At 32.8% G+C, this 24,939-nt stretch overlaps 3 protein-coding genes across 6 annotated transcripts in view; 1 reads left to right on the top strand and 2 right to left on the bottom strand.

Moving 5' to 3' along the window:
- jing (AE binding protein 2 jing) overlaps positions 1-9,621 on the bottom strand; it is a 314,777-nt gene extending 305,156 nt beyond the window's left edge. The window contains exon 1 of one of the 2 annotated variants that reach the window (XM_076401301.1): positions 9,148-9,621. In XM_076401301.1, coding sequence (XP_076257416.1) covers positions 9,148-9,539 — 392 coding nt within the window. In that variant the 5' untranslated portion in view covers positions 9,540-9,621. Of the gene's footprint in view, positions 1-9,143 lie in introns of both variants that reach the window. The other variant, XM_076401303.1, reaches the window with a different exon arrangement.
- The window catches only part of LOC143194463 (anoctamin-1), a 36,943-nt gene continuing 21,528 nt past the window's right edge, over positions 9,525-24,939 (top strand). The window contains exon 1 of the mRNA XM_076401290.1: positions 9,525-9,655. The gene's annotated coding sequence lies outside the window, so the exon portion shown is untranslated. The remainder of the gene's footprint in view (positions 9,656-24,939) is intronic.
- Pld (Phospholipase D) lies at positions 11,661-24,860 on the bottom strand. Of its 3 annotated transcripts, none has more exons than XM_076401277.1 (18): positions 24,654-24,860; positions 24,150-24,319; positions 23,934-24,090; positions 23,660-23,866; positions 23,484-23,604; positions 23,278-23,429; positions 22,942-23,222; positions 22,651-22,886; positions 15,931-16,181; positions 15,647-15,874; positions 15,293-15,593; positions 15,014-15,232; positions 14,744-14,955; positions 14,495-14,620; positions 14,199-14,439; positions 13,942-14,108; positions 12,558-12,729; positions 11,661-12,503 (listed from the first exon to the last, which is right to left on the bottom strand). In XM_076401277.1, the coding sequence occupies exons 2-18, from the start codon at positions 24,316-24,318 to the stop codon at positions 12,402-12,404; spliced, it is 3,342 nt and encodes a 1,113-aa protein (XP_076257392.1). In that variant the 5' UTR covers position 24,319; positions 24,654-24,860; the 3' UTR covers positions 11,661-12,401. The 3 variants fall into 3 exon arrangements, with proteins under 3 accessions (XP_076257392.1, XP_076257393.1, XP_076257394.1); XM_076401278.1 differs by having other exon boundaries at positions 24,794-24,860; XM_076401279.1 differs by lacking the exon at positions 24,654-24,860 and adding an exon at positions 24,494-24,608.

The following is a 24,939-nucleotide window of genomic DNA, read 5'->3' as shown; positions in this document are numbered from 1 at the left end:
TCAAGGTCATTGTGCAGCTCTTCGTTGGTTATGTAACGACAAGCGGTTTGATGTTTTAGTGCCATCCCATAGCTCTAAATTGGCTTTATTATTGTCTAACAAACCAATCGCTCTGATTTTAGGCCCAGTTAAGAATATCTTCCGACTACCCAGTACAGATGCTTGATTTTGAATCTGATCTGCTTAGATTTTTGTCTAAAATGTCTCCAATTTAACCTACCGGCGAGGGAATCCATCAAATGATATAATTAAGTGTTTTGTCATTTCTCTTCAACGCAAAATTAACATAGACAGACTAAGTTGTATTGTCTCCAGTCCATTTGTAGATCTTGTTGACTGCCACTTGTACTTTTTCTACAGCCTTAGGCAGAGATACGCGAGATCTTTAACGATGATAACATGTCGTCGGAAAATGTTCCAATTTAAAATATATCACAAATTACTTGTAGAAACAACATTCTTTTGTGACAAGAACAAAAAGATACATAATTCAGAGCTGTATCTGATGCAGAACAAAATATACGACACAATGCTACTAAATTATAACAGTTTGTTATCCGAATAAAGAAATAAAATTACTGTTATTCCCGCTGGCTTCCTAGGAACATCTGTGCGTGCTGACAATATCTATCGATATATTCCGAATGCGTACCAAAGTGCATTACAAAAAAAAACTCGAATACACTTTCTCGATTCGACGACCGAGACCGTACTTGACAGCACACATAGTGATTCGGTCCAGGAAAAGAAAAATTATTACCAATGACGAAAGAATACGAAATGAAGCAGTAATAAAAACGCACTAAACCCGATAGCCACTAATCATTAATTATATAGAAACAGTTAGTCCCGGCCTACGCCTAAGTCAGAAAACCCACACGTAGCAGCCTCAGCTGTGAACAAGTAAAAGAGAGATGTTTATAATGCAAATAGACGATATGGCATTTGCATAATGTTCAACCGGACAATGCGTTAAAACTCTTTATTTAAAATCACAGAATTATTTGGTCCTTGATTTATATTCAATCTTAACGTAGAATATATAGAAATGTTATGATACTACTGTTGCACGTTGTACGTGTTAAACAATATAAAAACAAATTTGACTTTAAAACCCCCCATTCCTCCAGATTTGTCAATATTCAGACAGCTGTCGGATCATTTGTTTTCAACTTTTGTTATTATGAAAAAAATTGATAAAAAGGAATTTCGCGTGTTGTTTTTTGTATTGTGTTATAAAATATTACTTTTTGAAGGGAAAAAATACAGTTGAAGCAAAAACTTGGCTTGATGCCGAGTTTCCGGACACTGCCCCAGGAAAATCAACCATCAAGGATTGGTATGCTAAGTTTAGACGTGGTGAAATGAGCACCGAAGACGGTGAACGCAGTGGACGCACAAAAGAGGTTGTTACCGACGAAAAGATTAAAAAATCCACAAAATTATTTCGAATGACCGTATATTGAAATTGATTGAAATAGCAGACATTCTAAAGATATCAACTGAACGTGTACATCATATCATTCGCTAATATTTGAGTATGAGAAAGTTCTATGCAAAGTGGGTGTCGCGCAAGCTCGATGAACCCGCTCCAAAGCGTGGAAAAACGCAATAGTCGGCTGGAAAGGTCATGGCGTGTGTATTTTTGGATGCGCATGGAATAATATTCATTGACTACCCTGGAAAAGGAAGGACTATCAACAATGACTATTACATAGTCATTGGACCGTTTGAAGGATGAAATCGCCGAAAAACAGCCGCACTTGAAGAAAAAATAAGTGCTGCTTCACCAAGACAATGCACTGTATCATAAGTCAGTGAAACGACAAATCGTACTACAAAAATGGCATTGAAAATTTGGAGGGTCGCTATAATCAGTGTATCACCCTTGAAGGGAATTATTATTGTGTTTTACCCCGTAGGCCGGTTTTTCAGTTGACCTGTTATGCCCCTCAAAGTTAAAATAGATATAGAAACAGCATCAATAACTATATAACGATAATAACGATATGTAACTCCCTCCACACATATCAAAAAGTTAACTTCACATCATCCACACATTAAACACTCTAGCAACAAGCAAGAACAGAAAAAACAATAGAAAATTCAACAAAGCAATAAAAGAACTGAATTAGCTAGTTAATAATGAACAAAACCAAGGAATATTAATAAGTAATAATAAATCAAGGAATAATATATATAGAAGAACAAATACAAGCACATAGAAAACCAAGCGCTAACTAACTCAAACATGACGCAAAACATTTTCTCTGGAAAATAACAAGAATGCATTAAGCATAGCGATAATACGATAAAGGAATATAAACAAGAACGATAAAGAAGAAGCGGGTGTTTTTTTCTAAACATCTAAAAATATATTTAATCAATTCCCTTTCGTAATATACGTAGACGAGGAACACAATTCAACTGACTCTCTTATCACTCTATATACACGAAAAATTTACTGTTACAGAAGTAAAAGACACAATCGTCAAATAAATTACTCGCTAAAATGCTAAAAAACTCGCGGATTTCAGATAATAACTGGAAGAAGCTTGTAAGAAAAATCAGAAATGTGCTTCAAGTTAATATAATTTATATTTAATGCCATGTTACGTCCAAACTAGCACTTCAAAAGCCAAATCATTATGATTCTCAACCCAGAGAAAAAATCTGAAGACGTCTCCTTCTCCCATCATCCTCTAAGTATGTTACCTCTGATATCCAAAGTTTTAGAGATGTACATCAGGCTTAAAATAATCAAATTCAGCAGATATTAATAATCATGACCTTCCGTAAGCAGAAAATGTTAAATATCTGCGAATACATCTGGTCGACGCTTAAATTGGGCATAAACTGAACCAGATGTATGGTTCCAGGCTTATGTAAATCACTGGTTATCGCTGTATAAGGCAATTCTTAGGCCTTACGTAGTCAATTCCTAGACTACTTAAATTAAGGTGTAGGAATGTTCATCTGGTTGGTCGGAATGTGTAGCTGTCAATGGGATTGTTTGTCCGAACACTCACTACTATTTTTGTGGAAGGAATTCGCACGGGAACCGAAAAGTCCGGTTGAATAAAAACTTGTTTATTTCATGTGTGAAATACTACATGTGTTCTATGGGAGGATAGGCGGGATAATAGGTTAAGTTAATGAAATACAGAAATGCTATGGAAGTGGTACTATTACAGAGAGACACACACGTCGCGAGAGATGGTCCTTCATAGCCGGAAACCGCATGGTACCAATCCACCAGCGCTGCCAACCTTTGAATTTAATGTAGATGTAATAGTGGCATACTAACGGGTTGCAGCGGTCGCTACAAAAGTTAAAAGTAACACTTATACACTATACAAGTTCGCGTCAACTTGTTCGCTTCAATCTTGTGGTTTACTGAATATTGCCCAGTAACTGTATTGCTTCCGCAGTTCCGTAAGTTCCGTTTAGTAATATTATTTCATGTTTTTGGGCGGAATTTTGAATAACTTCGTAAATCCAGTTAATTTCGAAACTTCGTGCATTTCTTCTGGCTTCCAAATAGGTTTTATAACTGATATTGATAGTCAATCAATGATTATGATTCAATCTCTTTGAACTTTGGTCAAGTTGGGAGTTATTGAACTACTACAGTTTTTAATTTGATATACTCTGCTGTCTAATCTAATGTAATATTTTCATTAAAAATGTATGTATAAAAATTGTATAAACTTTCTGCAAAAGACGCGCTAGAATTAACGAATAAAATAAGAAGAATCATTAAAAAAAAAAGAATAGTGACACTGACTTCGAATAGATACAAAATCAATTTATCATAAAATATCAATTTGCGATGAAACATTCGTAGATTTTACTCAAATTCCATGCACATTAAAACACACATTTAAGTCTGAATGCATTGTAGGATGATGTTAGCTCAACATTTGGTTATTTGGTTAGTTGAAGTGCTAGTACTTTTATGCCTCTTTAATATTTCCATATCCATAACCTCATTCGCTAGCGTTCATGGAGCACGTGTTACTTTAAACAACACAAGGAAACCCAAACGAGTATTTATGTTACTCGTATCAAGTTCAAAGAGCAAACAAATTGTGTGTGTGTGTGTGTGTATATATATATACAAACATCACATTTACATATATTAATATCAAACGCGAATATTCTATAATTTTATTTTAACATTTGTTTAACTCGTACGGTTCTTATATTTCATATACATGATTGTTTTAAACCATACACTGTTTTATTTTAACCGATTTCAAAAAAGGAGGAGGTTCTATATTTGGCTGTATATTTTTTTAATGTATGTTCGCCGATTTCTCCGTCAATAATGGATCGATTTTCAAAATTTATTTTTTCTTCGAAGGAGTGCATTTCCGAGGTGGAACCAAGTATGGATCCGATGAAGGAAGGAGGGAAATCGAGGGAAATCCTCAAATTTCAAAATCACGTACCAAGTTTTCACATCTTTTTATCAGATATTTGAGTATAATGTTATTGCTGAAGTGATGTGACGAAAAATCGGATATTATTCAGTACAAAGACTATTCAGTTTGCTTTTTAAGCACTAACCATAACATATAAAACCTCGTAGAAATATAGTTCAGTTGGAAAATTTATCAAATCACCTAGACTAGGCAGCAGACCCCATCTGAAGCGTTCCTTATTTTCAATCATTGATTGTTTATTCCTATTTTTCCTCATACTTTTAATTGGGCTATCCAGTGTAATATTTAAAAAAAAACACTTTTATACATCACATGGTTCTAGCGCACTTTCGCTGAAATAACAACTAGAAACGCCAGAAATCGAAACATGGAGAGTAACTCGTCGATGAATGTAATGAATTTTAATATATGTTCATCTTTTGAATTGATCCAGTTTCATTATTAGTGGCAGAATAATAAACACCAAACAGGCCGCCAGAAGCTGAGAGCGTCGACACGTCCTAATTAAAAAACCCAATAATAATTGCAATAAAAAATGTAATTTTAAATTCGATATTGTTTGTGATTGTGTGAAAAAAAAATACTAAAAAATCCCCCGATAGCGGACTCGTGCTCGTCCATCTGTCCACCGGTTTAAATCCGTTTCTCACGTGCACCAGAGCCGGCATCCATCCATCCATCTAATACCAACCCCCGAGCCATAGTCATGGGTCCGGTATGCACACGAACGCACGCTTGCGTCGCCAGCCCCCCAACCCTTGCGCCTTCAATTCTTTTTTCCGAAACACCGAATAAAGAGAAGCGCCGTCGACTAGGAACGGAAAAAAAACCAAACCCTTCCGAACGCCACGCGCTGCCTGTTGGTCATTTGCATTTAAATCAGATCGGGTGTCGAGAGGATGGGCGCTCAGAAACCAGTCCCCCCTCGCCAGAAAAGCATTACGTTTTACGAGGTTATCGGGCTGTATCGGTTATTAGTTTTGTCCAGATGCCAAGTTCAATGGCGTTCGAGCTTTAATTGTGTTGAAAATACGCAGTAAATCTATAAACACGATGATAAAAAACTTGATTATTTTATATAATGGGTTGGGAAAAAAGTCATTTCAATTTTTTTCAAGAGAGAAATCAGAAGATGAAATTAATTACCCCTTTGAAATTAAGGAATTGATAAAAGAAGGGTGAACAGCTAGAAGAGTATGGCACAGAAACAGACATGCCGTAAACAAAACAATATTTAATAGAATTAGTAATCAGACAAATCAAAAAATTAAAGAATATAAACAGAGTTGCTTCGAAAAATAAGTAAGTGAATTAAACCCGGAAGCAGGCAAAGACTACTGATTTCTCCAATGGCCACAGAAATTGACAGAATCCTAAATAATCTCCTTATACTGATGATATTTCACCTGGGTTAATGAAACAACTGTCACGAAAAGCAATACTCATGTTTGACATATGTCAAGATTTCCAGTTTGGATTTCGAAATCACCACTCGACAATCGACCAAGTGCATATAGTATCCGCGATTGTTGAAAAAGCATTCGATGAAAATAATTACAGCCCTACAATATTCCTGGAAGTCTCACAAGCTTTTGACCGGGTATGGCATTTGGTGTTTATCTACAAATGAGCAAATTGTTACCGCGGAATTACTGTCGACTGCTGGAATCATATATTTTCGAACGAAAATTTAAAGTCTCACATGAAGGGGCATTCTCAACACTTAAACCTATTTCGGCTGGAGTTCGACAGAGTAGTGTCTTGGGACCATTCCTATATCTACTCGGCAATATGTACTGAAAATATGACTGAAAAAATGTTGTGAACTATTCTGTTAAGTGTATTATAAGTTAAGTATATTATATATATATATATATATATATATATATATATATATATATATATATATATATATATATTAAGAAAATAGACGTAAGGTATAGTAAAAAACAAAGAGTGTAGTGGCAAGGTGCATACTAATAGGCATAGAAGAGCTTCTCTGTAACCGCATCCTACTTCAGTTTTATCCAATAATGTCAGTATTTCCGTGTTAATATTAGGTCTTGTTGCAAATCTCTTTATTTCTTCTCTTCTCATTCTCTCATCCAAAGATCTCAGTGCAAATAATTGTTTCTGTAATGTTAAGCACCATCCCCTTAGACTTCTTAAAAATGTACTCTGAAATACGCATAATATTTATATAAATTAGTATATTAATTAGAATATACTAATTAATTATTAGAATTAGAATAATCTATTAATATTAGAATATTTATCTCTAAACATAGCTCAATGTAGTAAAATGTTTAATATTTATTTATACAGCAGCAAGTTATTATGTACGGATAAATGAAATTTCAAATAATTCTCTTATTCCAGAAATAAACACTTATAACAAGACACTTAACATTGTTACTGTATGGGATGTTAACTATATGTTGTTATAAGTATACAAACAACTGAGTGTATGAAATTAAAATGTACTGGTTTACTCTCGTTCACTTTTATTTTCCATGGAAGATTGTGCCTATATTTATATAGTTACTTGCAGTTGCAATTAGTTACTCGCTTTTATGATATATCACATGTGTACACAATGTATTTTATTTTATTGAAATCATGACTCATATGTCAGAACAAGTAGTAATCAGAAAAAGCAAAATCTGGAAAATACTCTACCCATATTTCGGCCATTTTTCTCGCAAAATGACACATAGTCCTTTTAGTTTTTGGCTAGATTTTTAGTGTCGCAAATTGAATGTTACGACCTAACCTAACACTATTCAAAAGACTCTCTGACAACTGACACTGTTACAATAATCTGATGAATATGAAATTAAACAGTGCAAAATGGTTGATGTGACTAATATCATTAAGGCGTCGACATTTCGTAGAATAGCGGTGTAAATGAACGTCCTTGACAATATTCAGTATAGAAAATCTAATACTCGAGGCTCACGCCAATAATCACCGTTTGAGTTGGTAAGTAACTGTTAATAACATCCTCAAACCATTTTACTTTTTTCTCTATCATGATAACACTATTATTATAACTGGAAATTCCATACTGCTATTTCATAATTGCCTTTTCGAAGGATTGTTTCATCTCGATTAGAACCACTTGTCCAGTCTGGTTATTACCTACGTTCAAATCCAATACGATAAAAATAGTAACACAGATTTAAAATATAAACCCTCGAAACTAATTAACAGGTATGAATGAACACACACATAGATAAATTAAATTTATTACCATAACCATAACATAACTATATACATACAGAAGGGTTGACATGTATATCATTGCAGTCATTAAAAATATTATCTGGCAAACCAAAATAAAAAATTGCACATATTGTACTACTTACTCAGAATCATTCGCATTTAATATGTATTGTGCCTATTGTTTAAATAGTAATATAAATTATTAATTATAGTCAAAATACCAAATTCTTCGAAAAATATGTTAACAAAATCAATATAACAAAAGAACTATTTAACAGAAAAGAAGTTTATGTACGTATGCAATTAATTTAAATTATTAGTGAATAATACATCAAAGGTCATATATTGAAATAGACAATAAAATCCATCCTTGAAAAAATAACGTTACAATACCATTGATTACTAAAAGCATTAGGAACGTCACATCAAATAAAAAATATTCAGAGGTCCTATAATTTTAAAATCACGCACTTATATCACAAAGAATAAACAAACTCGAATACATTTAGGCATATTTGTAATTTCAATCACGTTAACTTTGTAACAAAGAAATACAACGGCAGAAAAGGCATTTGATTAACAATGGCTATCGTATATTGTCAAATTTACTTACGAAAAAGTAACATTAATATTTCTTTGGCATGTACACATAAAAAATATAGATGGAAATAAAAACAATAGTGATAAAATTTAATCTTTAATTAATTAAACTGATATCATACCACAGACATACGAAAAAAAAGCAAATACTTCTGATAAAAGTAATATAATTTTTGAGTGGGCATAACAAAATTATCGGGCGAAAATAGTATTACATATAATTTAGTAAATAATTAACGTCTCCAGTTTAGTCCCTATCGATAAAATAAGAGTAAAATTATATTTCAGTTTGTTATATATGTAATATTTTTATATATGTTTAAGAATATTAACAATGATATAGACAAAATTAACAATGCATTATATAGCATTTATGCTCATATCATAAACACACTAAATGTGAGGTTAAAATGCATTGTGATGATAGTGATGTCACTTCTATCAACATTAGTAGCTTCCTTAATACTCCTGTATTAACAGAAACCAGACTCCTAATTTTATTATAGTATTTATAGCATAAATGTAGCGATAAGCTGTGATTTAACTTTGACAGTGACACCAAAGGGCATTTACCATATGATTGAAATAAAAAAACGAACAAAATCGATCCGGTTTAAGAACGACAATAAACTTATGAATGGCGCGCACAGACGAAGACGCGAAGGAAAAACAATAACAAAAGTAACAATAAAGGTGTCATTGACATCCAATTGGTAAAATCGTGGTAGGCGAGATCAATTAAAAAAGAAAAAAAAGAACGAAACAAGTCGTCGACACACTCTCGATTTCGCGTTCGGGTTTTGGTCTGGCCCTGACAGTGACCGCCGCATTTGCTGCCCAAGATTTTTCGGTCGGCTCTCGAACTTGGACCTACCTGTCTGAGGATTCCGAGCTGTCGTATCGGTCGACGCATCTCTTTTTCCTGCAGTCGTCCTGTTCGCAACCAACCAGCAGCAATCCTTCATCGTGGTCCTGTCGGTCATTACGGCCGCACAAATTATCAAACAACTGTGCACTCTCACCGGGTACGTAATAGGCATTCACTTTGTCTTCACTCGTCAACACGTTCGCGCCCTGATCCGTTTTCAAATCCATAATAATGTTCGCCAATGTTTTCTCGATTACATCGCCGACTGGATCTGCCGCATGCAGCCCGTCTGCCATTTTGAACACACTGTCCGAATCGACGGGGATTGGTGAGGAGACGCGCGCCCACTGTTGCCACATCAATATCGGCCTTTTAAACCGCGACCGATACACTGCCATATCTTGGCTCTCCCTCCTCCCAGTCAATTCGTGGGAATCTAATCGTTAGTTTGAGAGCCATATACCAATGCACAGAAATCCTAAATTTGACTCAACACAGTATATGCCAAATACTTGTAAGTTTCTGGTTTGTCAATTAACTCATGTTATATATTCATTACATTACAATTTATATAAATATTATTATGATCTACTCACTAAATAATAAATATTAATTATTATTAAATGTCAACATAAATTTATTTTAAATTATTATCAATTGTAATTTTGTTATTATACAATAATTAGTGATCAGTCTAGCGTCATTTTAGTTGTTGAAACTTTACAATTAACAACAATTTTACTTATTTAATCAATGTGAGCATAAATTATATATAAGAAAAAATATGTTTATTAATAACTTATTAGAAGTAAAACAAATCCATTAACAGAATTATTTAAGTAACCAACTAGATAAATGTAATAAAAGTATCAAATTAAAACATAAAACATAAACCCAAAAAAGTTGGTACCCAAAATGAGAATCAAGCCACCATGTAGCTAAAAGAAACAATAAAACGGAAATGCAGTTACACACATACATAAATAACCTTGAATATAAACCAGTCGATGAATACAGGGTATCCCTACCTGCGTCCTGAAAAAACCAGCGAGCCGGCATCGCTGTAAATGTTATAGGAGGAAGCGGGGACGTAGTCGAGTGCACCGGCTTCATGACGTCACAAGCTTTGCCCCTCCCGCGCTTCACATTCGCCTGTGCATACGTCGTTCATTGGCCGATCAACAATTACATAATTTACTTTATAAGTTGCGGGTAATGACATCGCCGATGCATTGCGCGGTGCGTCAGGGATTGTACAAGATGAGAGAGCGAAAGTTCTCTCGTTCCCATTTTTCTATTTTTATTATTGTTTTCGTTCAGTAAATTGGTCTCTCTCTTACACACTGCTATTTTAGTTTCGGGTGATCGTGCATGTGCCTGTGTGTGTTTGTCGATATTGTCAGAAAACGAATGTCGGATATAAATTCCACTTTTTATTCAACTTTTTCCTTATTTTTCTCTGTCTAGTAAATCACAGCTGAGTGAATGACGTAGCGTCATTCAGATTGGGGTCGAAAATATGTTAATTCCTTTACTAAATTGATACCGTTTGTACATCTGCGACTATTTTACCGATCCATGACCTTCAAAGATGAAGAAAGTGTTAATGAACTCAAAGTTTTATGAGCATTATCAGCTGTAAATTTAATCTAATTTGAAACATTTAAGGTTACCAGTAACTTAATAAACTACAATTTATGAAGAGACATGAAAAGGGCAATTCGAATTAGTTTTAGCCATTTAGCCGATGGTAAATCTATTTATGACAATATGTTTGATTTATGTATGTATATTTATTTATTTTTATGTATAAATAAGAATAAATGCAGTCAAGTACCTTTTCTATGGTATACTATGATCATAGAAAAAGCTATGATAAATCACATCAAAGATATAACAATTTTTCACCCAGAGTCATCTATTGAAAATGTTAAAGATTAAGTATAATAATATAGACGGAATCTACACCATAATCACATAATTGAATTTTTTGTTTATTACTATAAACTATAGAAATTAAATTAAAAACATTGATATTTGTATAAAAATTATGTTTTTTATCATGAATTTAATTTATAAAACTACTGCATTTTAAAAATAATGCATAGGCGACCCAAAATACCCAGATGCTTATTTTTTAAGCCAGCTTTTATTTTATAAAAAATATGTTATCTTAGTAATAATATATAAAATATAAATATAACTATAGTATAATAAATTATAAGGAAATTTAAAGATGGTTGAATAATATTTTATTTATTATGTATAATATATATATATATATATATATATATATATATATATATATATATATATATATATATATATATATACGCTTAACTCAACAATTGATACTACAATTTTTTATAATATAATTTTATATTTCACTGGCTTTGAAAAACAATACAAAAGTTAAACACGTACACAGAGATAAAATGAATAAACATTAACAAACACAACAAATAATATCAAAATATGCTAAAAAAATTACTGGCAACAATTTTCTTTCACAAAGTAAATTTGTATTAAATAAAAATATGAGTAAATATAATATGTAGTGTATATGAGTATAAAAAATATGTATTGAAAATAAAGCTTTAAAAGCTTCGGAATGCGTAAATATAAACTGTTGGCTATATACGTTTAAGTACAGATTTGATGGTTAATCATATGCTCCAGCTGTATTTGTACTTCAGAAAATATTATTAAAATACTAAATTGGACTGCGACGAGAATATAAAAATAATATATTTACTGTAAAAGTTAAGCAAAACCCAATTAAGTAAATTAAAGAAAAAAAGGGTAAATTGTTTGTATGAAAGCTAAGGCACATACTTTAAACATTATGACTTAAATGTATATATAACTCAACACACATTAATCTAATTGTTACTAAAAAATTACTTGATTTATATCCAAAAGAATATGTAAAATTTATATCTGAGTAAAGCTTCAAAAAGTAGTTACTGTATAAAATTTTAAATTCGCATAAATTAACAATCATTTACTATTCAACTCTCAGGTGTTACATCAAATGTATGATAGGTTATTGCTGATAAGACAGTAAAATACTGATAGTTTTATCACATTACTGAGTGATCAATGAAATGTTCAAAAAAACAATGACAGAAGTAAATTAGTATCCTTAAATGTTAATATTAAGATCAGTAAAATAAGCTTGATATAATTGTTTTGATATGAAAAATTAATATAGTAAATCACCTGAGAAGGTTTATAAAGCTTTTAAAATGCATAAAAAATTATGTCCACAATGAGGTAGGCATCATTCCTTCCACTGAAGCGGCAGCTGGTGTTAGGTTTTCTTTGCTTAAGAAATTAAGTGGCAAAAACACAAGATGACCCTAGAAAGTTAAATATTATTTAAAAAAATTATACTTAAATAAAATACTACTTACTTGAATGTCTTCCAACATTTTCTCAGCCCTTGAGAACTCGTTTACCCAAAGCGGTTTTAATTCATTATTTTTCCTTAATTCTTCGAATGTTTCTACCGTATCAGAGGGTAAACAATGAAAAATTTTCTCATATAGTTCAGTATTTAGGCTCGCTGTTTTATACCAACTATCTCTGTTGTTAATGAAAAAAAAATTAATATAAAATTATTTTAATTTTATTATCTTATTATTTCTTAGTTGTAAGAATCTTATTATTTAAGCGTCTCATTGATATGAACGTAATTCTCGACTAGATTTAGTATTTGCTTGAAAATTAAAAAATGTGTAAATTGTTGGGCATATAAATAATTAGGTGGAGCCACCATATGGTCACCATGCCTCGTGTATATACGATTGCATAAATAAATGTTAATATAAAAGAATAGTTGACAACTTAATAATTCTGTATTGTGGCTTTAACCGAGTTGTTTCTAAAATATAAAAACAGAGTGACTCAGTTGAATCCACTGTTTGAATTGCCCACCGCCTTTACAAAATCGGTTCTAACAAAATATATAAAATATTATGCACTTTTTAAATTCCATATTAAATTCAAGCTCAAGTCGAAAGAGCATGTTATGAAAAAACTAACACGAAAAATTTGTGAGGCTCAAAAAATGTTGTGGTTGCATAAACGATAATCCGAATTATCACTTCACAATAAATTGCTATTATATAAATACACTTTGACCTTGGGGTCGCACAAAGAAACCCAATACCAATATGATCCAAATTCAGCAAAACAAATTTCTTCAGAGCACATCCCCAAAAACTTACCTTACTTAGAAATTAAGAATTTGCGAAAAACACCAAACACCACACCACCATATTGTGTAAACAAGAAAAAACGTCAAAGTACAAGTACTTGATAACAGTGGACTTATCCGGAGATTGAAGAGACAAAACCTCTTTGAATTAGAGAAACCCTTAAATTACGTGTGAAGAAAATGCTATCTTTTAAACATATACAGATATACCATCCATCAAATATTAAGTTTTGATGCGAAATATTAGATCTTGGATTTGAAGATAGAACGATGATAAAAAAATAGTGCAAATAAAATAAAAATATAGACAATATAATTAAAAAAGTAAAATTAAAGTAGTTAATTAAAAGTCAAATAATATTTTTTATGTTCCATACCTTTCCACAATTCATAACAATAGAAATAAAAATATTCAAAATATGTACAATAGGATAGTAGTAGATTAAAAAAGCCATACATAAAACATTTTAGATAAAGAATTGGAAAACAAAAAGTAACAAAATTGTTAGGTCTAATAAATTAGAACCTTCTGAATAAAAATTGTATATAGTTGATATATAATATAATAGATACCTTACCTATAAAAAGATTCAATAACAGGATCTGAAACATTAAAATTCATAGCATCAATATCATTTTCCAGTAGACCCAAATGTTCCTTAAAGAGATATTTTCTTAAATTGCCAGCGTATAAACCACAAGGGTAACTGTTTCCATCCATAAGACCATCTTCAAACTTTTCATCCTAATAACATTTTTGAAAAATATTGCAGAAAGATAATGCATTAATATAATACAAAATTACATTTTCACATAGTAAAAAATTAGAACATACCTCAATTATTACAGCAATTTCGGAATCTCTTTTACCAATCATAGATCGATCGTTGATATTTGCCGATCCACATATTACTATTCTATCATCCACAATCATGAGTTTAGAATGAACATAAATAAGTTCTGTTATTGGTTCACTATTCAATCTAGAATGATTTCTAAGACCATAAAACGAAATATAATTTGATGGATCCTCTATGCCTGCTTCCTTCAATCTAGTGAGAAGAGCATCACGCCCTCTACAATCACAAAACATCAACACCGAAATTAATATAAGTATGTAGGAAACTTTACCTGGATATAGAAGCATAATTCCAATGAGTAATGGCATGTAAAGAAGTACCAGTAGCACCTCCAACTTCACCTTCAAAGCCAGGCAATAAAGGCATAACCACATAAACCCTAAATGTCGTTTTTTCTCTGGAAATATTTAATGTTACTACATGGCTAAAATGGCTCATTAATAAATTCATTAAATATATTAGAACAAATGTTCTATGTATTTTCGACAGTTTTGTGTCTATGTGTTATATTTTGACTTACTTATGAGCTCTTATAATACGTTTATATAAAGCCTCCCCGATCTGATTGCGTGTGTTGGGATTATGATAAGACAATGTAATAAAAAACTGATTCTCAATGTAAATATAATGCTGAGCCCGCGTAATAGTTTCAATGTAGGCTTCGTGAATACTCTGCTCTACATGATCAGGTTCCAAGAAACCTCCAGACCAAGTACTAACACTTCTTAAAACCTATATAATGAAGACTGATATAACATGCCATTAAAATATAAAGTAAATTTTAAAATACCTGACAAGTAACATTGCATGTTGTATTTGGAAAATTAATTGGCAAAGTTTTAAAATCATTATATGATTTAGGCAGCAAATATGAACACAGGTCATTATTCTTTCCCTTCTCCAATTTCGTAGCATTCCAACGCTGAATAAAATGTCTAGCGACATCTCTAGCTGCAGGACCATATAAGCACGATCCTATATCATGCCATGGCATTCTTGGTGTTGTAACCTAAAGAATTTAAAATATATTAATAAAAAAGTATTTAAATCTTGAATTTTCGTTTCTTACGCGATCAATAAAATCGTCAAATGGAGAATCTAACTTGGTAAAATCTTTCACAATAAAATTAACATAGTCCTTCCCCACCCACAACTTGGCTGACCCATCCAAAGCATCTATGATCTGTTCTGGAGTCTCCAACATTTTACCTTTCTCATTTTCTAACTCTAATCCAGGGGTGTCTAACTCGTCCTCGCTCGGTGTGTAAACTAGGTTAATCAATTCTCGCCCCTTTGACTTAACCCTTTCGGAGATATCGGTAAAAATGTTCTTTCGTTCGATATTGGGAGTATTTGGTTTTATGAAAGAACTTAAAACAAAGAAGCATTAACACAATTAAAGAACACAGGCAGTGTCTCTTACTGTGACGGCATTAATAAGTGATCTCCAGGACTTAATTTAACTAAGTCATCAGGATTTACGTCGGCAGTATTAAAAGGCGTTTTACATCCTTCAGGCGTTGGTAAAGGGTTTCTTTTATAATAAGGCTCAGGGATGGGATATATTACATCGCCTGCAGGCACACTAGACGTTTTCTTCCTTAACGTTGATACGTCCGCAGTTGGCGCGATACTACCTAAATCTGTCAATCTACAAAGTAATAACTATTTAAGCCCATATTAAAAAATAATATTTTTTACCAATACCTGTGTTTTTCATCATCCCATCGACCATAACACAAATCGATACCACCTACGAACGCATAAGTTTGATCAACAACAACGATTTTTTCATGATGTGCCCACAGAAATACTCCTACTTTGGCATGATCTGGGTGTCTCATAACTCTAATATTTTTATGCAGATTTTGTAGTATTTGCTTGCTATAAAAGCTATTCAAGCCTAAAGCCAATTGCACTTCTTTGTACAACAAAATATATACCTTCACACCACTCTCCTAAAACAGCCATTAAATTTATTGTAAGCTAGCAATATTCATGATGCAGTCATTAGACTCTTCATATATCCCCTATAAACAAGAATGATATAAACAGGATTGGATAGGTATGATAGTAAGATCAGATGCATTCTGTGATAATGTTCAATTAGTCATTCGCCAGCTAGTACCCTTCACAAATCGCTAAAGAATTCACTTCATAGAAACTGTTTTATTATCACATAAGACGACTATTTTGGGAAGCGGGTTTGAACATTTGTGTATTTTTTTGGAAGTAGGGAAGCCTTCATGCTTCTTATGTAGTATGCTATAAAACTTTTATTGTCCGTCTATCCAAGATGCACTCAATGGAAGAATATAGAGCGTGTAAAAATAGTAAAAACTGTTGTAATAATGTTGCTATACGCCGTGCTCTTGTACCGTCCTAAGTAAATATTATATCTGATGTGTGAAACCAAATACATACTATTTATATTATAACCAAATATCAAAAATTTACTATACAATAAACCTACTATATCTTGGAAGTTCAGTTCCAACCTTCGTAGGGTGAAGACGTATTTTCAATACGGTCCAAGCTATAAAAAGATACCTTTCTTTAAAAAAAACCCAGTATTTTATTACGGTTATTTAATTGAGTATTAAAAACGCATAACAGATACGGCTATCCGTCTCTCAGTGGACCTAAAGTGTAGTGAATACGTGTTTACGTGACCAGACAAAAGGACGGCATCTCATTTTTATTAGTGTTTAAAATTATTTCATCTTATTTTACAACAGTCCTTTTGAAATTCATTTATAGTATTATAGTAAAAAACTAGTGCTAAAATAACGTAAGTGAAAAATGAAGTGCGTGAAATAAACAATGTATTTATTTTATTTTTTTTATCCTCTGGAAGTAAATTAAATAAAATATTAAAAATTAAAAAATGGCAAACCATAGCGATTCAACCAAATCACCTGCACACTTTGATATAAGATTAGAACAAACAGCAATAACGCAAACTCCACCATCAGAATGGACTACAGTCATTAACAAAAAACGATTGAGAAGTCCAGAAGAAGAAATCGCGAGGAAACAAACAAGAATCAGTGACTATTGGTTGCAGAAACCGATAGAGACAAAAAACAGTTTTAGCAACCTGTCGGAAGAAATTGAAGAGAACATACAACCAAGCCCTGAAAAAGTTGTTCCCAAACCACCACCAATAACAGTCTATAAGGTAGGAATAATAAAAAACATCCATGATTTATTGAAAACCATTACTACGAACTACACAATTAAAACAGTGAGCTATGAAACAATTAAAATCCAATTGTTCGAAGCGGATCACTTTAAAGTTCTTATAAAAGAATTAGATGAAAGAAACACCCAATACCATACATTCAGGCCAAAATCCGAGAGAACATTTAAATTCGTATTAAAAGGATTACATCACGGGACGGACTTTAACACCATCAAGGTAGCACTAGCTGAAAAAGGCCACGAGGTCGTAAATATTCACAATATACGACATCACACGACAAAAAAACCTCTGCCTATGTTTTATATAGACATAAAACCTAATGGAAATAATAAGGCGGTGTATGAAATCACCAAATTGGAAAATAATATTATTAAATGCGAACCACCACATATAAAAAGAATTATACCACAATGCACAAGGTGTCAAGCGCACGGGCACACAAAGACTTACTGTCGCAAATCATATAGATGCGTAAAATGTGCAGGAGAACATAAGACAGGAGATTGTACTCGTAAAGTTCGCGATGAAAAAGTGAAATGTGTTAACTGTAACGGAAATCATCCAGCGAACTACAAGGGTTGCGCAGTTCACAAGCAACTACAGCAGAAACTCTATCCTGCTTTAAGGGAAAAAAGGCATCAACAAAAACAATCCACTACTACCAATCTACCACTACCCACCAGAACAAGTCAACCAGACATAACTTATGCCCAAATAGTTGAAAATGGTTCAGCACAAAAACGAGAAACAATATCTCAACCTACTGAAACTAGCAACATCTCAAGATTAGAAAATATGATGGCCAAACTAATGGATCAAATGAGTACGATGCTTGGTCTACTCACAACCGTCGTAAGCAAATTTGCCTAATGCCTGAAACCAATAGCTACAAAATCGCCGTCTGGAATGCCAATGGGCTCCAACAACACGCCAGGGAACTAAAAATGTTCGTAAATGAACAAAATATCGACGTTATGATGGTTTCCGAAACACACTTTACGGACAAGAATTATCTGAAAGTTCCTAAATATAAGCGTTATCATACAAATCACCCTGATGATAAAGCACATGGAGGTACAGCCATAATAATTCGAGATGATATAAAGCATTTCGAAAAAGAAAAATTCCGCAAAGACTACCTGCAAGCCACTAGTATAACCATAGAGGAAGCCCATGGACCATTAACAATTTCTTCGATTTATTGCCCACCCAAACATAACAACAAGGCAGAACAATTTCAAGAATTCTTCAGTACGCTAGGTAATAGATTTATAGCAGGAGGAGATTATAATGCAAAACATTTAATGTGGGGTTCAAGAATAATAACCTCAAAAGGTAGAGAACTACTCAAAGCCATAAGGAAAGATAACTTACAACATATCTCTACTGGTGAACCAACATATTGGCCTTCAGACAGAAATAAAAAACCAGATACAATAGATTTCTGTATTACAAAAAATATTGATCCAAAAAAGTGTCAGGCAGAATCATGCTTCGACCTGTCTTCTGATTATTCACCAATAATAGTAACAATTTCTTCAAAAATTACCATCAAAGATAAACCCCCTTCTCTGTGCAATAATAGAACTAACTGGCCCTCATTTAGAGAAAACTTAGACCAAAATATCTCTCTAAACTTACCGTTACAAACTGAAATGGATATAGAAATAGCAGCAATAAATCTTACAAAAAATATACAGGAGGCAGCATATTCCGCGACTCCCAACAGTGAAACATTTCCAAGAAAAAATACACATATATCATGTACAATACAGAAAAAGATAGCAGAAAAAAGAAAGTTACGACGAAATTGGCAACAGCAAAGGACTGAAGAGAATAAAAGAAAATTTAATAGGGCCATAAAAGAGCTGAGAGATCTAATCCAAATTGAACAAAACCAAGGCATTCAAGAATACCTAGAAAACTTGACATCAACTGAGGCTACAGACTATTCGTTGTGGAAAGCAACAAAAAAGCTTAGGAGATCCCAGCAGCATAACCCACCTATTAAAACAAGCGAAAATAATTGGGCGAGAAGCAATAAAGAGAAGGCCGACGTTTTCTCAAAACACTTAAAAAATGTTTTTAAACCTTTCCAGACTCAGCTACATAAAGATGACGAAAATAAAATTACTAGCTTTCTAGATTCGCCATTTCAAATGGATTTACCGCACGAGAAATTAACGGTCAAAAAAGTTAAACATACAATAATGAGAGAGATTAATATTAAAAAAGCTCCTGGTTATGACTTAATTACTGGCAAAATTGTAAAAGAACTATCAGAAAAGGCTATAAAACTATTAACATATATATTTAATGCTATGCTACGAATTAATTACTTCCCTAGTATCTGGAAAGTAGCTAAAATATTAATGATACTTAAACCAGGAAAAATACCAGAAGATGTGACCTCCTACCGACCTATAAGTTTATTACCAGTAATCTCGAAAGTTTTCGAGAAATTATACATAAAAAAACTAAACTATATAATAGAAAAAAAGAAAAATTATTCCAGAGCATCAGTTTGGCTTTCGCAATAAGCATGGGACTATAGAACAAGTGCATAGACTTGTAAACCAAATAAACGCCGACCTAAATGCCAAAAGATATTGTTCGGCTGCTTTCCTAGACATATCTCAGGCTTTTGACAAAGTATGGCATACGGGCTTGCAGGTTAAACTAAAGAAACTTCTCCCTCATCCGGACTATCAGCTACTAAAATCGTATCTCACTGACAGACATTTTATTGTAAATCAAGGCGATGAACATACCGAATTATATCCCATATATTCAGGAGTTCCGCAAGGTAGTGTACTGGGTCCAGTACTGTATCTTCTGTATACGGCTGATCTGCCCACCACAAAAATAACTACTGTGGCAACATATGCAGACGATACAGCAATCTTAGCATCCCATGAAGATCCAGTCACAGCATCAATAAACCTACAAACCCACCTGGAGCAAATACAATTATGGTTGAAGACATGGCGCATTAAAGCCAATGAATCAAAATCCACGCATATAACGTTTACCCTGCGTAGAAGAACATGCCCACCGGTAAATATCAATCATCGTCAACTCCCCCAAGCAGAGCATGTTAAATATCTTGGTATGCATTTAGATCGACGCCTAACCTGGAAGAAGCACATACTCTCTAAACGGAAACAACTAGGACTAAAATTATATCAAATGTATTGGCTCATTGGGCGCAAATCCAAGTTATCATTAGATAACAAGGTATTGCTGTATGAGTCTATACTCAAGCCCATTTGGACATATGGAATTCAACTATGGGGTACCGCTAGCAAATCTAATATATCCATCATTCAACGGTTCCAAAATAAGGTGTTGCGTGCCATTGTTGATGCTCCGTACTATATTTCAAATAAAGTGATACAACGCGATATTCCTCTAGAACCTATAACGAGTGTAATCCAACGTGTTTGTGTGAAGTACTTCGAAAGAGTGTCAGTGCATCCCAATGTACTCGCTAATCAGCTAAATATGAGACGTGATAGTGAAGTGCGTAGACTAAAACGTTTAACACCACCTGATCTGATTACTGGACATATGTAGAGTTTAGAATAAGCATTAGAATAAGACTAATTAATTAAGATAATATTTTATACAGAAGATTGCTTAATGAAGTGATTTTCTACATGCCATGTATATATAATATAGACATAAGAAATACTTATTGCCAATAGGGCAGATTGTGGACTCACGAAGAGTAATAATAAAAAAAAAAAAATATCTTGGAAATTTGGAGAATCTGACATACTCATGGCAGTATGGCAGCAATTGCGGGAAAATATTTATGATAATTATACAAATGACACTTCAAAGAGCTCCTGAAGAGAAAAGCTAAGAGGAACAGACGGAATCTGGAAGAAATCTCGGTTGTATAGGAAAGAATTTCATATTCTACTAGTTTATGGAGGGAAATATTTGACGTGGACGGATGTGATTGTTGTTTTTTTGATTTCTACTCTGCTTTCGACTGCAGACAATGACTTTCATTTGTGCAGTTTTGGAAACTGAACATGCTCCCCTAAAAGAATTAAATGTCTTCAAATATTTTACGATTGTTCCATTAGCTATGTGCGAAATGATATTTCTACTTTCAATGGTATATACTGCTAAAGTAATCAGCTAAGTTGCAGGAGATTTTGCCTCTTTAAGATGGTGCGTGTGGAATAAAGGCAATAATACAATAGTAAAATACGCCTCTTTGGAACGCTTATCTTGCCACTCCTTCTATATGAGTCCGATACTTGTTTACTATTAGTCTGACATCTATGAGCTTGAGGACTTTCAAATGCGATGCTTAAGGAAAATTCTACGTATTTCTCTCCTAAATCGTATTAAAAATTAAGCAATTCAATTAAGATGCGACAATCGGTGTACAGTTGGGGAATAAATTCAGAGACGCTGATTATAACGGTTTGGGCATGCCGGTAAACGAACGATTTTTATAGCGAAATAGCTCTTTTCGGTGGAAGACGCAGCGTATAGCTCCAAGAAAAACATTAATCAAGAGCGTAGAATCCGTCTTAATAGCAGTCGACCACTACAGTATTATATACAAGTAATTACTGTAAAACATTGTAGCATTAGGGTTAGAGTAACAGGTATAGACGCAAAAAAATCTAAATTGTTGAACCTTATGGTACCCATATTTCAGTTTTCAAATTATTAGGGGTATTAATAATTTTAAAAGTTATGCTAATTTTTAAAGTCATGTTAAGAACAAAAACTCAAAGGCAATGAGTTACAATCATCGAAAAATCTATGAAAATCGTTCGTATGGTTTGAGGAAGATCTAAACACTACCACGGGAGTTGACTGAAAAGGCCATTACAGATTTTTGGTTGCCAGACAAAAAAGAATTTTCTGTAATATACGTAACTTGTAAAATGACTTTTTTATATTTTTACTGACAGATAAAACTATGATAAGCTCATGGTTTATGTTTGGTGGAATCAACAAAGAATGGTAAATCGTGAGACGGTATAATAATTTTGCCACAAAAATAGAAATAAGTTGTACAAAATAATGTATGGAATATTTTGATTAAATCTAACTTGTACTAACTCAACTCAATAACTCCATATCAAATCAAAAAAACTATAGCAATTAATTCCTAGCCTCATCGCATTCGCACCATCTTCACCATAAACTTAGCAACAGAATATCATCTTCATATTGTTAAAAAAACTTACCGCTTTCCTTTGCAGTAATTTATCCAACCTCCAATGATCACCGCAAATAGCGGGACGTTTCAAGTAAATTTGAGGGCTCAACCACCAATCAGCAATAAAAATTTCTTCTTTTGCAGCTGCGAGAGCATCCGCCACACTTGACATATAAGATGAACCATCAACAAACCAAGTGGCCTCTGTATTATTTCTAACAGGAGCAAACGAACGATGCGGGTTAACCTGCACAAAATCCCTCGCTACGAAAGGTTTTGGTTTAAAACAAACAAGAAACATTTTTTTTGTAATAACCACCTGTTGATTCGGCCACTTGTTTTAGGCCTTCGACCCATTCTTTGCTCCTCCGCCTCGTCCAGCATTTGAAAGCTAGCGATCGGCATAAAGTCTGGACTTGAAACCCAGTATCAAGCGGCATTGAATACATTCCTGTAGCTACTTCAAATCCATGATCATAAAGTATCACTGATTTAATACGACCCGTCGCAGGATTTATATATCCAAAACAATTGTCTTTTAAGAAGAACCATCTTTTGTTCCAACGAGAGCATACAAAATTTTTACAGAAATGCTGAAATCTAAAAGGAAAAACATGAAGACATATACACATGTCAGTCATAAATGATAAGTTACCTAAGGCAACATGAACAATTATAACATCCAAAAATGTTACAACCTGACTGGCCCGGATTTGTACTTCCTGACTTCTTTTTAACAACTCCTTCCTTGCCTTTCAGTCCCAAGTCTTTAATAAATGATAGATGGCTTATCTCAAAAAAATTTAACTGAAAAAATTAACAAGCTTAACAAAAAGCATGCTATATTTGTTTGATACATACTGTTGCAGGGTGATTCCTATAAATCGGAATTGACAGAAGATTATTCAAGTAATCTTCTATCTGTTTCATTCTGTTTGGAATCTTTTCAAAGGAAACCAAAAGTTCTGGTTTTTTTGGAAACCTGCAAAATGTATTTTACAGTAAAATTACAAAATTCCACTTAAAACTGTTCAGACCTTGGCAATGCAGCTTTTCTTTTACCCTTCTTATTTACTGGGACATTTTCCTTGAAGTTCTTAATTTTATTTTTATGGGTTTTACTTGGAAATGGTATATTCAAACTGGTTTTAAATAATAATAACTCCTGGTGTAAATTTTGCACATCCTTGTACCTTTTCTTAATTTGCCAACTAAACCCGGCATGCATAATCGATATTGTATACCTAGAAGCAATATTTCAATAAATAACCAGTCACAATATAGATATTATAAAATAAAAAAAAAACATACAAATTCGGATTGATCATATGAGTTGTTATGTGGCGTTCATAATCAGTAAGTGTTACCACAACATCCTCCCCAAGAACATAAGCATTTCTATTTAATGAATTAAATTTAACATAATCATGAACTCTTGAAAATGGTAAACCACCTTCAAATTCGTCATCTAAAATAATTTATTATATAGCATCATTATATACCTACTGTTTAACTATAAATATTTACCTTGTAGTTCATCATCAGAATTTTCAATAGCAACCGGACCATCACCCACATCAACAATTTTAATTGATTCAGGTACCCCTAATTTATCATCATAATCTCCATCTGAACCAATACTCACTCTAGGTAATGAAACAGCTGGACTTATCCGACCATTTACTTCATTCGCCATTCTAGTTTAAAACAAAATAATTATACTTTTTATCCTATAGAAGTAGGATATTAGGCCAGTAGTACACTGATTTGTGTTTATTAATTGAGGATTTAATATTTAAAATATATCAGTACATTAATATATAATAACAATGTTATCAAAAATTTATAGCAAGTCCAATATTTGTGTTTACCATGAAATTAGTAAAATTTTTATAAGAAAAATATAGAGAAATAGGTAAATATCCTAAATATTTTTCTTATTCTTTCTATTTAGCTGTATCACAAACCACTAATCCCAACAATGTGATAAAAGCTACAAAGAAAACAAATTGACTTGTTTTGTTTACTTACATTATTTTCAACTAAATTTAATAACTTAATGTAATGATTTAATGAAATAAATTATATCTTAATAAATATCTGCATTTTATAACAGATATATCACTGGAACAGATATGATTCATTAAAAATATCACTGGTATAATTATTACCAGACATTTCCGCACTTTTAATTCTCTAGTTGTAAAAGTTTCCCAAGGTTATGTTTCACAAAAGAAATGACATAACTCATAATATATATATATATATATATATATATATATATATATATATATATATATATAAAGCTTAGTTTTAT

This window comes from Rhynchophorus ferrugineus, unplaced genomic scaffold (genome assembly GCF_030347505.1).
Source record: "Rhynchophorus ferrugineus isolate W39M unplaced genomic scaffold, kcgeb_rfMv2 rfM3, whole genome shotgun sequence".
In the NCBI taxonomy this organism is placed as follows: domain Eukaryota; kingdom Metazoa; phylum Arthropoda; class Insecta; order Coleoptera; family Curculionidae; genus Rhynchophorus; species Rhynchophorus ferrugineus.
Note: the sequence above shows the minus strand (reverse complement) of the source record. Positions and strands in the feature narration are given on the sequence as shown.